At 39.9% G+C, this 12,985-nt stretch overlaps 1 protein-coding gene across 1 annotated transcript; it reads right to left on the bottom strand.

Moving 5' to 3' along the window:
• Window positions 1–2,453: 2,453 nt before the first annotated feature.
• LOC130216892 (alpha-2-macroglobulin-like protein 1) lies at window positions 2,454–12,722 on the bottom strand. Its single transcript, XM_056448802.1, is given in 35 exon segments — window positions 2,454–2,531; window positions 2,611–2,716; window positions 2,978–3,058; window positions 3,127–3,208; window positions 3,866–3,987; window positions 4,052–4,273; window positions 4,527–4,711; window positions 4,802–4,964; window positions 5,060–5,119; window positions 5,121–5,135; window positions 5,213–5,369; window positions 5,437–5,512; window positions 5,663–5,839; window positions 6,334–6,417; window positions 6,494–6,545; window positions 6,627–6,748; window positions 6,819–6,942; window positions 7,020–7,245; window positions 7,329–7,473; window positions 7,596–7,689; window positions 7,767–7,892; window positions 8,500–8,649; window positions 8,717–8,929; window positions 9,003–9,230; window positions 9,316–9,486; window positions 9,558–9,667; window positions 9,725–9,845; window positions 10,047–10,161; window positions 10,238–10,322; window positions 10,387–10,552; window positions 10,639–10,659; window positions 10,732–10,784; window positions 11,377–11,533; window positions 11,825–12,008; window positions 12,583–12,722. Coding segments are annotated over 35 exon segments (4,374 nt in total). The 3' UTR covers window positions 2,454–2,490.
• Window positions 12,723–12,985: the final 263 nt, after the last annotated feature.

The following is a 12,985-nucleotide window of genomic DNA, read 5'->3' as shown; positions in this document are numbered from 1 at the left end:
ATGGCATCAATTAGGTTGATAAGTTTAGTAAATGGCATCTTAAACATGTTTTGGAAAGAAAACATTGTCTAACTAGTGCCATTTCCCCTGACATAGCTGAAATGAGGTTCGATATCCTTTAATATTTTCAATATCCATTCAGAACGGACCTTCGGATCACCCGGAAATCAGTGAAAAGAAATATTTGTGTCACTTTCTCTTCGCTGATAAGATAGATAGCCAGATACCCAACAATGCACCATCGAGGGTTTCTTCCCACTGCAGCCTCGCTTCGCTTTTAAAATGGCGGCCGCGTGAAATCAGGCTATGGTAATGTGTCTTGTTTGCACTGCTGTGCATTAACCACTAGAGAGTGCTGTGTACACACAGTTTGACTGTTGATGGAAAACTATTGTAGGCAATATTAAGTAAGGATTTGGTTAAAGTGCAGTGCATGCTACATCTTGATGATATGCAGCAAGGGGTATAGAGAGAGTTTGTGTGAGGTAGAACTGCACAATATATTGTTTCAGCTTTGATATCAGAATGTGCGCATCCACAATAGTCATATTGCAAAGATATGCAGTGTTCAGTCTGAATTATAGTTGACCAGGAGATACTGAATAGTATTCAATCACTGTATTTATATAGGATTTATGCAAAACGCATTTCTTACTTAGAGTTTGTCTCATCTATTGTCCAAATATCAACATTTCAAAGCAAAAACAAGATTTCACCTACCTCATTGGCAGATGATTTCCTTAAAACAGGTGAAAAAAACTAATTTCTTCAGATGGAAAAAAATAATACATTTCTGCATCCCAATTTACATACTTCTGCTACACCCTAAAAGTACACACTTTTGAGTGTGTAACAGAAGAGTATGCAAGCTTTTGGGACATACTACTTCCTCGTTAACAGATCGTTGTGTTGCTTAGTTACGAGCACTGTCAATCATCCACATTTCTTTTTATATTTAATTCCCTACCTTATTGGAGAAGCAGCAGCAGCAGGTTAATCTCCCATTCACGAGTCTTTCATGCAGAGAAATCTCCTCAGGTGTTTGGATAATTCTGCATTCAGACGTTAATGTCCAAACATGTTTTTATATAAGTTTAGTATTGTTGTTGCAGATGAAATATAACAAAAAACACGATTAAAAATGTTCCAGTGGGCTAGATAGAAATTAACAGTCATACAAACATCTTTACCGAAGCCTCTCTACTTGACGGTTGGTCTTGCGCGTCCACCACGTTTGTAGTTTTACACTTTTCACCTGCATTTGTAGTTTTAAATTGAATTCATGTCCCACGCGCAATGTATTGTGAGCAATATCAGCGGTTAGAGTATGGACGCTTCTACACTTCGAGTTTTTGCTGGAAATAGTAAACCATCCGGGAACCTTTAGCTTATTCTTTTCAACATACTAAATCTACTTTCAAATACTCTTTAGGACGCAGCATATCTATTTACTTGCTCTAAGATTGTTTTGATATTTGGACTAGAAACTAAAAAAGCAAAGCATGTTTTTGCATTGAGATTCAATTTCTGTATCTGAATACTGTTAGACTCCCCAGAAAACTGTCAGATAGAGCTTTTCAAGTCATCTTCATCTCACAATATTTAATTGCAAAAAAAATAAAACAAGACATCAGATTTTTCCAATATTGAGGTGTCAGTCTGTGGGAAAAAGCTCTGCATCAATCAGCTGGTGAATGACCGGATGCTGCTGAACTATCTGCCCGAGTAGCAGAGAGAAAGATCCATGGCCCGAGTAGCTGATGACTCTCTTGACTTTAAAGCACCACCTGGTGTAGATGTCCTGAAGGGAGGAAAGCTCAAACTACCTACAGTACCAAGTCATATTGCATTTCCTCATCCATGTTGACATTAACTTGTCACTGCTTTGTCATGTTGCTGAAATCATCATTTCAACTGCATTTATCTGCTCAGAACTTGGTTATTTACGAGTTGGCAAGTTACTGTACAATTTACTAAATACAAAAAATAATAATAATAAAAAGTGCAAATAAAGTCTTACCCTTATGTGCATAATTGGTTCATTATATTAATTTTGCGTATTAAAGTGTGACAATATAATAGCGACATGTAACAATTTGCACTTCAAATATTTTTAGCCAATGTAACACCCAGGAAGACACATACCGGTATCATAATGCCTTTATTTTGATGCACTTTTGTAAAACTTGCAGAAAGCCTTAGTTGTACTAGAGACTCAGCTCTGTACCATGTGATAAAATGAATAATTCATTCAGAAGGCTTATTTTCACTCCATTGGTAGTGGAACAGCCGATTGTTTAATTCAAATGATCTTGTTTGAGCATGTGCATTCATTCTCACATTGATCATCCATCCCATCACACAGATAAACAGACCTAGGACCTTGATCAAGAGCTGCAAGTAAGCTAGATTGGTGAAAACCTCTGGATTAACAAATGCAACATGAAAGCAGATTCATTTAAAATCTTTTATTCAAACACTGAAGCATCATCATGGACAGGGGGACGTGTACGTGGTCTCAAATTTATCATCTGAAAGAAAAATAAAGCATGATCACCATCTACAGGACATTCGGCTCAAAAAGCTCAAGTTAAAATGGTAAAGACATACTTCTCTGGTAATAGTCATAAATATTGATGACCGCTGGCTTCAGATTCTGCACTGCAACAGCCCGTGTCAGCTGGATACTGAAGGTCACTGGAACACCTTTGGGAACCTGTGGCCAGAAGCAAGGGTATTGGGTCACACTTCATAAGTATAGACTGCTCCAGTGCAAACAAGTTAACCGAGGGATATAGTCTAGATGAAGTCTGAAGGGTTTAACTCCACTTGGAATGACGCAAGTTGCCAAGAGGGAAAAAAAAAAAACCTATAAATGCTTTAGGTTTCAAAACAAGCAACTCTGAAATCTCATTTCTCCAACTGACAAAGATCTTCACATTTAAGGTGGCAGGTTTAATAGAAACTACAGCCTCACCTCTTGTAGATAGACGAGGACATGATCACCATCTGAATCAACCCTCTGCACTAATGGAGCAAAATTAGGTGGGGATCCAAGCTGAGGAAAAACCAACACTCAGCAAGCAGTGTCAAAAGGTCCCAAAGTCACCCTTAAATCATACCAACCAGTGAGGTGTCTGCAGTGAATCCTGACAACACCTTAATGTCCACCAGAACCATGTTAGTAGTTGGCTTTGGACCAGTGTATCTGGGGGGAAAAGTAGCATTTCAGATGTGATGATTGGAAAGCCTAAGGTTACTTGTATTCAAGCTAACTGGCAAAAAGCAATAGTATCTAATATAATGTGGAAAGCAGTGAAGGATTCGAGTTTACAAAAAGGACAACTATGAATTGAGTTAAGGGTTTCTTAAAGGAAAGACCTTTAAAAGCACGTACCTCAATCCGAAAGCCTGTTTAATCCCTGAGGAGAAACTAGGGATGGACATTCAAACTACATCTCACAAATGTAGTCTGATCATTTTAGCTCCATCCCAGATCAAGCTCAATTCAGATTTAGGGGATGGCAAGGAGTATCATAGCAACATTGGTGCTATGCAAAAATTTACACAAGGTTTTAAAGGGGGGGGGGGGGTGGGCTTAACTAGCCAAACAAATATTAACAGTACAGAAACCTAGACACTTCAGCAACAGTCCACTTTAACGTATAATGCCACTGCTTATACACTTTACAGTGCAGCAACCAAAAAATAAATATTGATCCTACAGACGGATTTGCATGGCAAATTACAAAGTTGTTGTTTACACAGAAGTGAACACGCGCGCGCACACACAAACTTGAAAAAAAAAAAAAAAAAAGAAAACAAAAAAAAACCTACACGTAAAACTCAAGGAAGCGGTTCTTACTTGACTGTGAAGGTTAACATCAGGTTAACTGGTGCAGCCTGGCAGTCTCCAGTCACCTTCGCAACAACACTCAATGTTTTGGCAACCACAACAGGAGTAGGGATGTTGTAGAAACAGGCAACCTGCGAGTTGAAGGCAATGAACTACCAGGAGCAAAAACAAACAGAAATAGGTGAACATACACACCTGTACAGAAGCACAGGCAGATCCCCTTGCTACAACACTATATGTGCCCGGGAAGTTGTTCAGTGAATTTCTCTGATACAGCAAGCGGTTGTTGGGAGTCACAGCAAAGTTGAAAACATCTCCTGTTGGCACTGAGGACTGAACTGTAACAGTGCTGGAGCCTCCAGGGCTGAACGCTTGAGCAGCATACAGAGACAAGGCCTGAAGAGCCACCACTGTGTCCTAGGAGTTAAAATATAATAATAATAATAATAATAATAATAATAATAAACAACAACAAACTTTATGCAATCCAAGTGGTTCCAAAACCACGGTAACCAAGCAGTGAATTGAACCACTGGCAGTATAGAAGTAATTGCCAGTACTTAAATATTTGATTATCTTTTCAGTACACACTACATATGGTACTTTGATTATGCACTTGTTAAATGTTAACACAGTGACTGAACTATGCTAACTTGCTAGCTGAAGTCACCTGAGTGGAGGTGAAGCCACCATAGGGATTCTGCTGGGCCACAAGCCAGTTGACAATGCGGTTAGCATAGCCCAGATTAGTGGTTGTCACAGGCTGTACAGTGAGAACCGCTAATAGCACATATGCACTGATCTCCACTGCTAGAGTGTCACCAGATGTAGTCTGAGACCAGTGGAGTGTAGTACCTAAAAGACAGGGAGGGGTGGGGTTTGTTTTTGCTTTGTTAACAGTTTCTAAACGCACCCAAGTTCAGCAAATTGATGGCTAATATTCACCCTCAGAAATGGCAATGTTTCTCAAGGATTTTAAAAGCTGTGTTCGAGTGTTGGTCTCTCCAGCCAGACTGAAGGTGTAGGCGAGCAGAGCAGTTACATAAGTGTTTCCCAGATTCCCAACTAGAGGCCTCAAAAATGACAGAGCCTTAGTAATGACAGGATCCTGGAAGAGGAGAGAAGAAATTCATACAGAAGTATTACAGAACTACTGCCAATTTATACGCATGCAAACGGTTCTTGAATAAGCAATATTTTTACCGTGACAGGGACGCCTATTTCAAGCAGTGATGCAACAATGTAGCCAGTCATGGTCACATTAATCACCAACTCCACCCTAAAACACAACAGCATCAAACACCTTCAGGATCAGTCTCAGCTTAGTAACAGCAGGTCTGAAGAGATGTGACATACCTTCATGTCATTGTGGTACAGAGTGCCCTGCTGCACAAAACAGCCATCTGAACCCTGCGTGCTAATCAACCAGTCCTTTGCACTCTTAAGAACATTGGGATCTATGTAGGTGAAGTTCCTTGCTAGGCCAAAAGTCCTCATGACAAAGGCGGTCAACCTGGATACAGAGCAATTCAAGTTACACAATACTTAAATCATCAAGACTTGAACTGCAGGACACGCACCATGTATTGGATGGATCGTAACCAAAAGTGCTGAATGAACCATCACTGTGCCTGTAGTTCAGCTCTCCTTGATATCCTGTTCCAGTCAAAAAAATAAATAAATAAATAAATCCTAGTCATACTATGAATGTCTGTGTTTTAGCTGGATCTGAACTCCACAAGACACCAGCCCTCCACAACAGTTTGGCTGCACCTGGTCTAAATACTGAGACTTTAAAAATCATACCACTCAGAAGGTAATTCATAGCAGTGTCTTGGATGGTTGGGGTGAGCTGTGCAGTTACTGTCAGATACCGAAGGATGTAAATATTGGGAGCAAGAATGATCATATTCTGTTCTCCACAGCCAGAAGGCATCTGTAGCAAATTGGCCAGGTTATTCAATGCACGTCCCATTATGTCCCCTAGGAGAGGAAACCATTAAAATTAGCTTTACCTCATTTCAGGATCAAAACACTTGTGAAAGTAACATGCAAGTGGTAACAGTCATTGTCTAGGTGTAGTTGGTGTCGTCAAAAAATCAGTTCAAGCAGACTACATGTGAAAGGCAGTGCATTGCACCTAGTTCAATCTCATGGTTAAGTTTTTTTGGATCAGCTGTTCTCTCCCCCATTTGAGCACATGCTTGTCAGTAATAAACCACCTAATAGACCTTTGGGTGCATAATTACTTGGGCAAACTGATTTGTCAGTAACAATTTAACTCAAACACCTCCCAACCCCCCCCCCAAAAAAAAACCCTGGGGAATCTTTAATTGAATCTTAATTGACATCTGACAAGATGCAGTCTAGATGAGAAAGAAATCAAAATGAGTAATAAGTTCTGAACAGACTTGTGATCGCTACTCAAGTGCAGAGCAGTCATATGGTGTCGTGTAGTCTTCAAGGAAACCCTTTACCAATGACTGATACGGAGCATCTGGCTGATCCCTGGATGACATTTCTTGGAAGTGTGATCTTCACATTCTCTGAAAGCATGCTTCCTGTAAACCAAAAACAAAATCAGCAGACAGCACTAGGATCCAACCAATTTAGAATAAATCCATAAGCTGAACAAACCCTTTGGACAAAGTAACCAACTCCGTGTGAAGGTCCTTTCCACTCCTTCAGCCTAGAGGAACAAGTTTAAATTAAAATAAAAAAAAAAAAAAACCCATGAGCTCCACTTTTAAACTTCAGAATAGTTACTAACCAGAACCAGCAGACTTCGAGTGACTATGTCAATGCGTCCTCTTGATGGTACGGTCACATCCTGATCGCCGCACAATTCCTGGGATGGACTGGCCTCAGCACTAATGGTCACGTTTATAGTTCCTAAAAATTTCAATCAATATAAGACCCTCAAATAATATAAATATATATAAAAAAATAAACCCCAACCAACCAACAACAGATGCAGTTAGAGCCCATTTGATGGTCTTTCTCCAGTTGGCAGAGAGAGTGGATGGAGACTGATCATTAATGGGTGTTAGAGTGAAGTTGGAGGATGGTGTTGGAGTCACTTGAATCTGACAATGAATAACAGCATTAGTGGACATTGAGGGGATACATGCATATGCGGATCCATTAACAAGTGAACCCAGACCTTGAGGCATTGCAACAGATAGTTGAAGACTGTGGCCACTAGCTCAAAAGCCTCCCCACGGATTATGGAGTAAGGCAGGGTGAGCTCTAGGAAGAAGGGCTGGAAGGAAGTCAGCAGAACTGGTGGAGCTAGACCAAAACCATTGGAGGACAGACAGAAGGCCTCAGCATCCCATGTGGTGATTGAATCAGGAACTGTGAGGGGAACTGATGCTAACCCAGAGTCCCTGTGGGGACAATAATTAAAACATGGTAAAAAGCATTTTTTTTATTTATTTATTTATTTTTTTAAATAAACAGGTTGACTAACCCCACAAGAGCGAGTTGCCAGATCCATGTTTCTGGAAAGTAAGTCCTGATGGTCACATCAGCAGAGGAACCTCCAGCTCCTGCCATTGCTAAAGGAACCGGAGCCTTTTCAGCAATAGCAAAAGCAGCCTCCCGAAAAGATAATACTTAAAAAAAAAAAAAAATAAATAAACACACGAATAGATACACAAAATAATAATAACCATTTCTCCCATCACCACTCCTTTAGTGGTTGCAGTTGATAGTCACTTTAAGCAAACAGACATACCCCCCTGGAAGTTGCGATAGTAAAGCAGATCTTTGAACTTCAGGCACTGAGGCTCTCGAACTGGCAGATTTGTTGCAATCTTGATCCCCACACTCTGTGTCATGGGTTAAAAATAAATATACAATCTCGGGATGGGGGGGCAGCAATCAAAATAAACCCTAAAGAGTTTACCTTGAAGGTGTTATAAGCCTGATCTGTTGGAACAGCTCGACGGGGTCGAACATTTAGGCAGTCTTGTTGATCTTCAACACCGTATGGATAATCAGATAGTGATTGGAGTGGGAGCATGTTAAACACCTAAAGGGAAGGAAAATATAATCTACACTGTAAAAGCGCTATACATTTTTATTGTGTCTCAAAGCAGCTTCAAATAGGTCATCGTAAATTTGAAACTGTGTCAGTTCAGTTTTCAGAGTTAGGTTAGTGTGGTTTTAATAAATTCCAACAGTCCAAACACCGTTCGGGATCTGTAGAGCTGCACTTCAATGTATTGCTCCAGAGATCGACCAATTGGGGGGAGGGGGGGGGGAAGAAAAAAAAAAAAAAAGATCCTTTAAACTACCGAAAGTACAAATGACGATCTACCCAGAAAATGGGTGAGAAAAGGCTGAGGTAAACAATTGTCTGGACCAATTCTTAGATTTTTTGGAAACCACTCTCTCTGGAATCAATTACAACTTTGCTGTGACAAGCAGATGGTTCATGTAAATGCTCACTTGGAACCCTCTTAAAATCCTTCAACTTTTAGTTTGAAATGGTACATGCAAGGACTTGCACACAGTACAGCCATTTCTACAGCATGTAGCACAATCAGTTCATCAGCTTAGAATGCATTCGAGAGAAGGGGAGGAAAGGGGAAGGAAAAAAAATTAAAAAAAATTCAAGTCTACAACAGATCAGTTACCAAATCTGCATTCAGACGTCCTCCTGACTGCATGATCAGAACACTCTGATCTATAGCACTGAGGCCACACAGAGATCCTGCTTGAGCAGAGACGGTCAAAATATTTCCTTCACCAGGAACAGCTGTAGCGGGAGAGAACTGTAGAGAAACCTGCAACAAACAAGCTCAATGAAAGATATGTCACACTCCACACAAAGACAACTAGACAAACAGATACCTGATTTGAGAAACACTTCTCCGTGTCAAAAGATGCACTACCAGTCACTACAGTCTGACTAGGCAGAACACAGAAGACCAGAATCTGCACAATCGGAGCCATATTGGCAAGAATTGAGAGATCAAACGTCACCGTGCCCTTTGTGAGGGTATTAGAAGCCAGAGCTTGAACAGATTTAAAGCCATGCAGAACGATCACTCCTCTGGACATGACCTGACAACAGACAGCTAGATTAGAACCAAACAAATGGTCAAACAGGAATAAATAAAAAAAATAAATAAAATACCATATAGATGATGTCAGCACTGTAGTCGCCAGTCTCTCCAACAAATGAATACTTGACAGTCACTGGATAAGTGGTGCCACACTTCAGCGGCTGCTCAAGCTTCACTATAGACAGATCACTAAAGGTTGGGTTGTCAGAAGGAGCAGTTTGGGAAAGCTGAACCACCTGTGTATCTGTAGTGAAGTACGGTGAATTGTAACTAAAATAAGACTGTGGAGTTGCACTTGCCTGGGGGAAAAAAAATAAAAAATAAAGTTAAGCACTTCTTGCAAGAGCAAGTAACATTTGTTCAAAAATTACTGGCAAGTCATACCACAAGATTCAGATCAGCTTTAGAAAAACTAGTAGTGTCAAGGGAGAACTTTGCAAATCCGTTCTTGTTTGTAGTCAAATTGAACAGCACTTTGTTGGGCCATATGCTGCTGTCCAGGAGATAAACTGCCTTGCTATTGATTGGGTTTCCATTGTAATCAGAAGCAGCGATCTATTTGGGGAAAACAAACATTAAGGGAAACCCAACAAATGGACTTCTGCAACAAGTGAATCTCAACTTGCCTTGCCATTCACGGTTGACCCATAATTATAGAACTTCGGGAGATCCACGAATGTGACCTTGCCAACTTCAAATGTAATTGACACCGTTGTGGATTTGGACATGACAACACCTGGAAGGGAAACATATGAAGGCACAAGAAACGGCACAAAATCTGCTAGTAGTTTACCTGTTCCTTCCTCAGTCATGTTGACTTTAACAATGAAGGAATTTTGCAGGTTACTCTCAAAACTGGTGCCAAAAAACGATGATGTGCTGATTGTTAGAGAGGCACAGCCAGTGTTGTTTGTCTGGTAATAAAGATTAAAAAGCCGATCAGACGCAAAGATTTAAAATAACCAGGGCTTCATCTTTCCCCTATTAATACTAGTTCACATGGTGAATTTCAGATGGTATAAGACTAGATGTATATTTTAAAATAATTGGCAAGTTACACCAACTAATAAAAATCAGAAGTCTGTAAATGCAGGCCCTGTACAAAAAGGTCTAACCTTAGTGGATTTATTCAGACAAATGCTGGTCACTTTAGGATCCTGAATGAAGGTAAGAGGCTGACGGCACACTTCCACTAGCACTTGACCAGGTACAGGCTGCCCAAATGTGTACCTGAGAAACATTAAAAATCAAGAATAGACCATCCACAAGACAAACATGCAGCAAGAAAACTGAAGGCTTCACTCACTTTCCACAAGCCTCAACTTTCAGTCCCACATCTGCAACACTATACGTCTGCAGGGTGTTTACGGTCACATCAAACTTGGGTAAAACTAAACAAGAAAGAGCTGTAAGACATCAGAAAGGCTGTTGTACATTTAGAGATAATAGGCGTACCATATTTTTTCACGTCAAAAGTCTGGGAGATCATTCGGTCACCAATATAAGCCCTCAGTGTGTACGTCCCAACCTGAGCTTCTGGGATCAACACATGAGAAAGCTCCAAAATCCAGTTGATGGAGGAAACATTTGTCCATTGATTTATCCGGATATTACGAAAGTCCTAATGAAAAAGTTAAGCTTAGTCAAAAGTACCATGAAAACATCCAGAAGCAACATTGTCAATAGAAGCAGCAAACAAGTTCCTACCTCCAACACCACCAGATTGTACTGCAAGACAGAGTTAGAATTAGACATGGTCAAAGATTTTAAAGGTTGAAAAGAAACTACACACAGCCTTACCATTTGGTCAAGAGGCACAAGTTTATCAGTCATGGTGACGACTCTGAAATTCACTGGTAAAGTGAGAATAAAAGCACTTTTAGCCTGGGCAGTTTAACACGATCAGATTCACATAATATTAAAGACAACTCATTTAAGATTCTTTATTCCCTCTAACTTTATAGTTTGGTTAAGATGCACCGAAACTGAATATTGGGGAGAATCTGTCATTTAACAGCATGCTTGGACATGGTAAATGTCTAACTGCACAGGAACATCCACTACTTAAAGTCTTGTAGCAACTTTAAATTTGAAAATAATAATAATAATAATAATAATAATAATAATAATAATAAATTTAAATCTGATTTGTGAACAAATCACTTTAAACAAAGGAAACTGTAAATGGTCATCTACCCATCTCAAACCTGCTTGAATTCGTTAAGATTGAAAAAAGTTAAACATCCAACCATCAAATCAACACAGAACACACCTTTCCTACTATGATACTCAATGGTTGCCAGGCTAAACAAACTCTCGTTCAACGGAAAGAAACGGTTTTAGAAACTCGAACAGTAAAGGAGTACCACACCATTAGCAGGTGAACAGTCCCTTCAATACTTGAGAACCTTATTGGGAGTTCTGCACTAATACTGGTCAGCTCACCTGTCTGTCCTGGATTGTAGAGTGGTTTGTCTGTCTGGATGAAGGTCAGAGGCAGATAAGACCTGAACATCACTTTACGCTCTTCAGTCATTTTGAAGGACTGTCCTTGAACGACCACCCTCACCGTCTGCACTGAATCTCCACTTACTTGAGGAGCCTGTAGAGAAACATCGTAAAGTAGACTTCACACAGAAATCAATATTTCCCCAAGTTAAGATTTGACAACCTTTGTTGAGCAAACCAAAACATTCTGCAGAATGTTAGGAGAAAGCAGCCATAGTGTGAATAAACATTGGAAGTCAATGGCCTTTTTTGTTCTGCATCTCTTCCTTTGTGTTCAAAAGGACAACTCAAGTTTAAGACGTGGATTTATTTTTTGGGGTGGTGAAAATCCCTTTAACATAAGGACCTTTCTACTTGTTTTGTGCATGTTAAAGAAATCACAGACCTGGAAATTAAAACATCTGTGAAGCTTCCTCTGGGTTGTCTGACGCACAAGTTGAGTTTCTGTATTTTTGTCGTCGACCAGAGAAATTGTCATTGTCAGACTGCCTTTGGGCTTCAGAAGACTAGCGCACAGTTTAGCACCAGAGCCGGACTCAATCAATGAAGGAAACGTCACCATGAAGAGCCTGCAGGAAAACAAACGGTTTGGGTTTGTCAAGATCTGCTCGACTGATGGCACGTCACTCTAGTTTACTTTCAGAAGCCATAAAGATCAGCTCTAAACAAGTGTTAAAATGGGTAAGTCTTGGAACAAAACAGGACACTTTTGTCCACTTCATCCGTGGTCATTTCATGGCAAGTGAACGAGGGCTACTTTAAAAGATACCACAAAAGGAGGTCTCAAAGAAAAAATAAATAAATAAATAAAGGGTGCATCTTTGTATAGGGTCCCCAGAGGATCCTGGATAGTCATGTTTGGTACTCCACCCAAATCTTAATGAAAACTTGCATTAAAATATTCACATATTAGACATCTTTCAGATCAGACCTGCAGTAAAACCAGTTCAGCTTTAATATAATTTTAAAGTAAATGCTATTCATTCTCAAAGTTACATTATAATTGTTGCTCAACTATTTTTTTTAATATCCAAGATGAAACAGTACTAAAGAGTTGAAAATTCCCAAACATTAAATTAAGACATCTTTTCATCTGTGGCCAAATGTTTGACTGATAAGGGGGTTAGAGACCATAGAACTTACGGCCCTGAAAGCAGTTCATCAGCAGTGACCACTGGTTCTATTGGTCTTGGGGCTTCCACAATAAACTTGGCACCATCAACAAAACAGAAGAAAAGGACTAGATTGAGCCATTTCCAAACACTGATCTCCATCACCGCCATGATGAGCAATCATCCAAGATTTTCTGCTTCAGAAATCCTTCACAATGACTACTACAATCCACAAATGATGAACCCAACAGAACTTCAAACTATACTGGAAGAGTCTCAGCACTGCACAATTATAGAGTCCACTAACGAGACACACCTGATTCAGCTCATCTGCAGAGACCGCAGCACCTCACACTGAGAAATCTCCTTTTCTCATTTTGTACATGAAACAGTTTTGAATAACAACACAAATAAGATCAAGTTATCTCTAAAAA

The sequence above is a fragment of the Danio aesculapii genome, chromosome 3 (assembly GCF_903798145.1).
Source record: "Danio aesculapii chromosome 3, fDanAes4.1, whole genome shotgun sequence".
Taxonomy (NCBI): Eukaryota; Metazoa; Chordata; class Actinopteri; order Cypriniformes; family Danionidae; genus Danio; species Danio aesculapii.
Note: the sequence above shows the minus strand (reverse complement) of the source record. Positions and strands in the feature narration are given on the sequence as shown.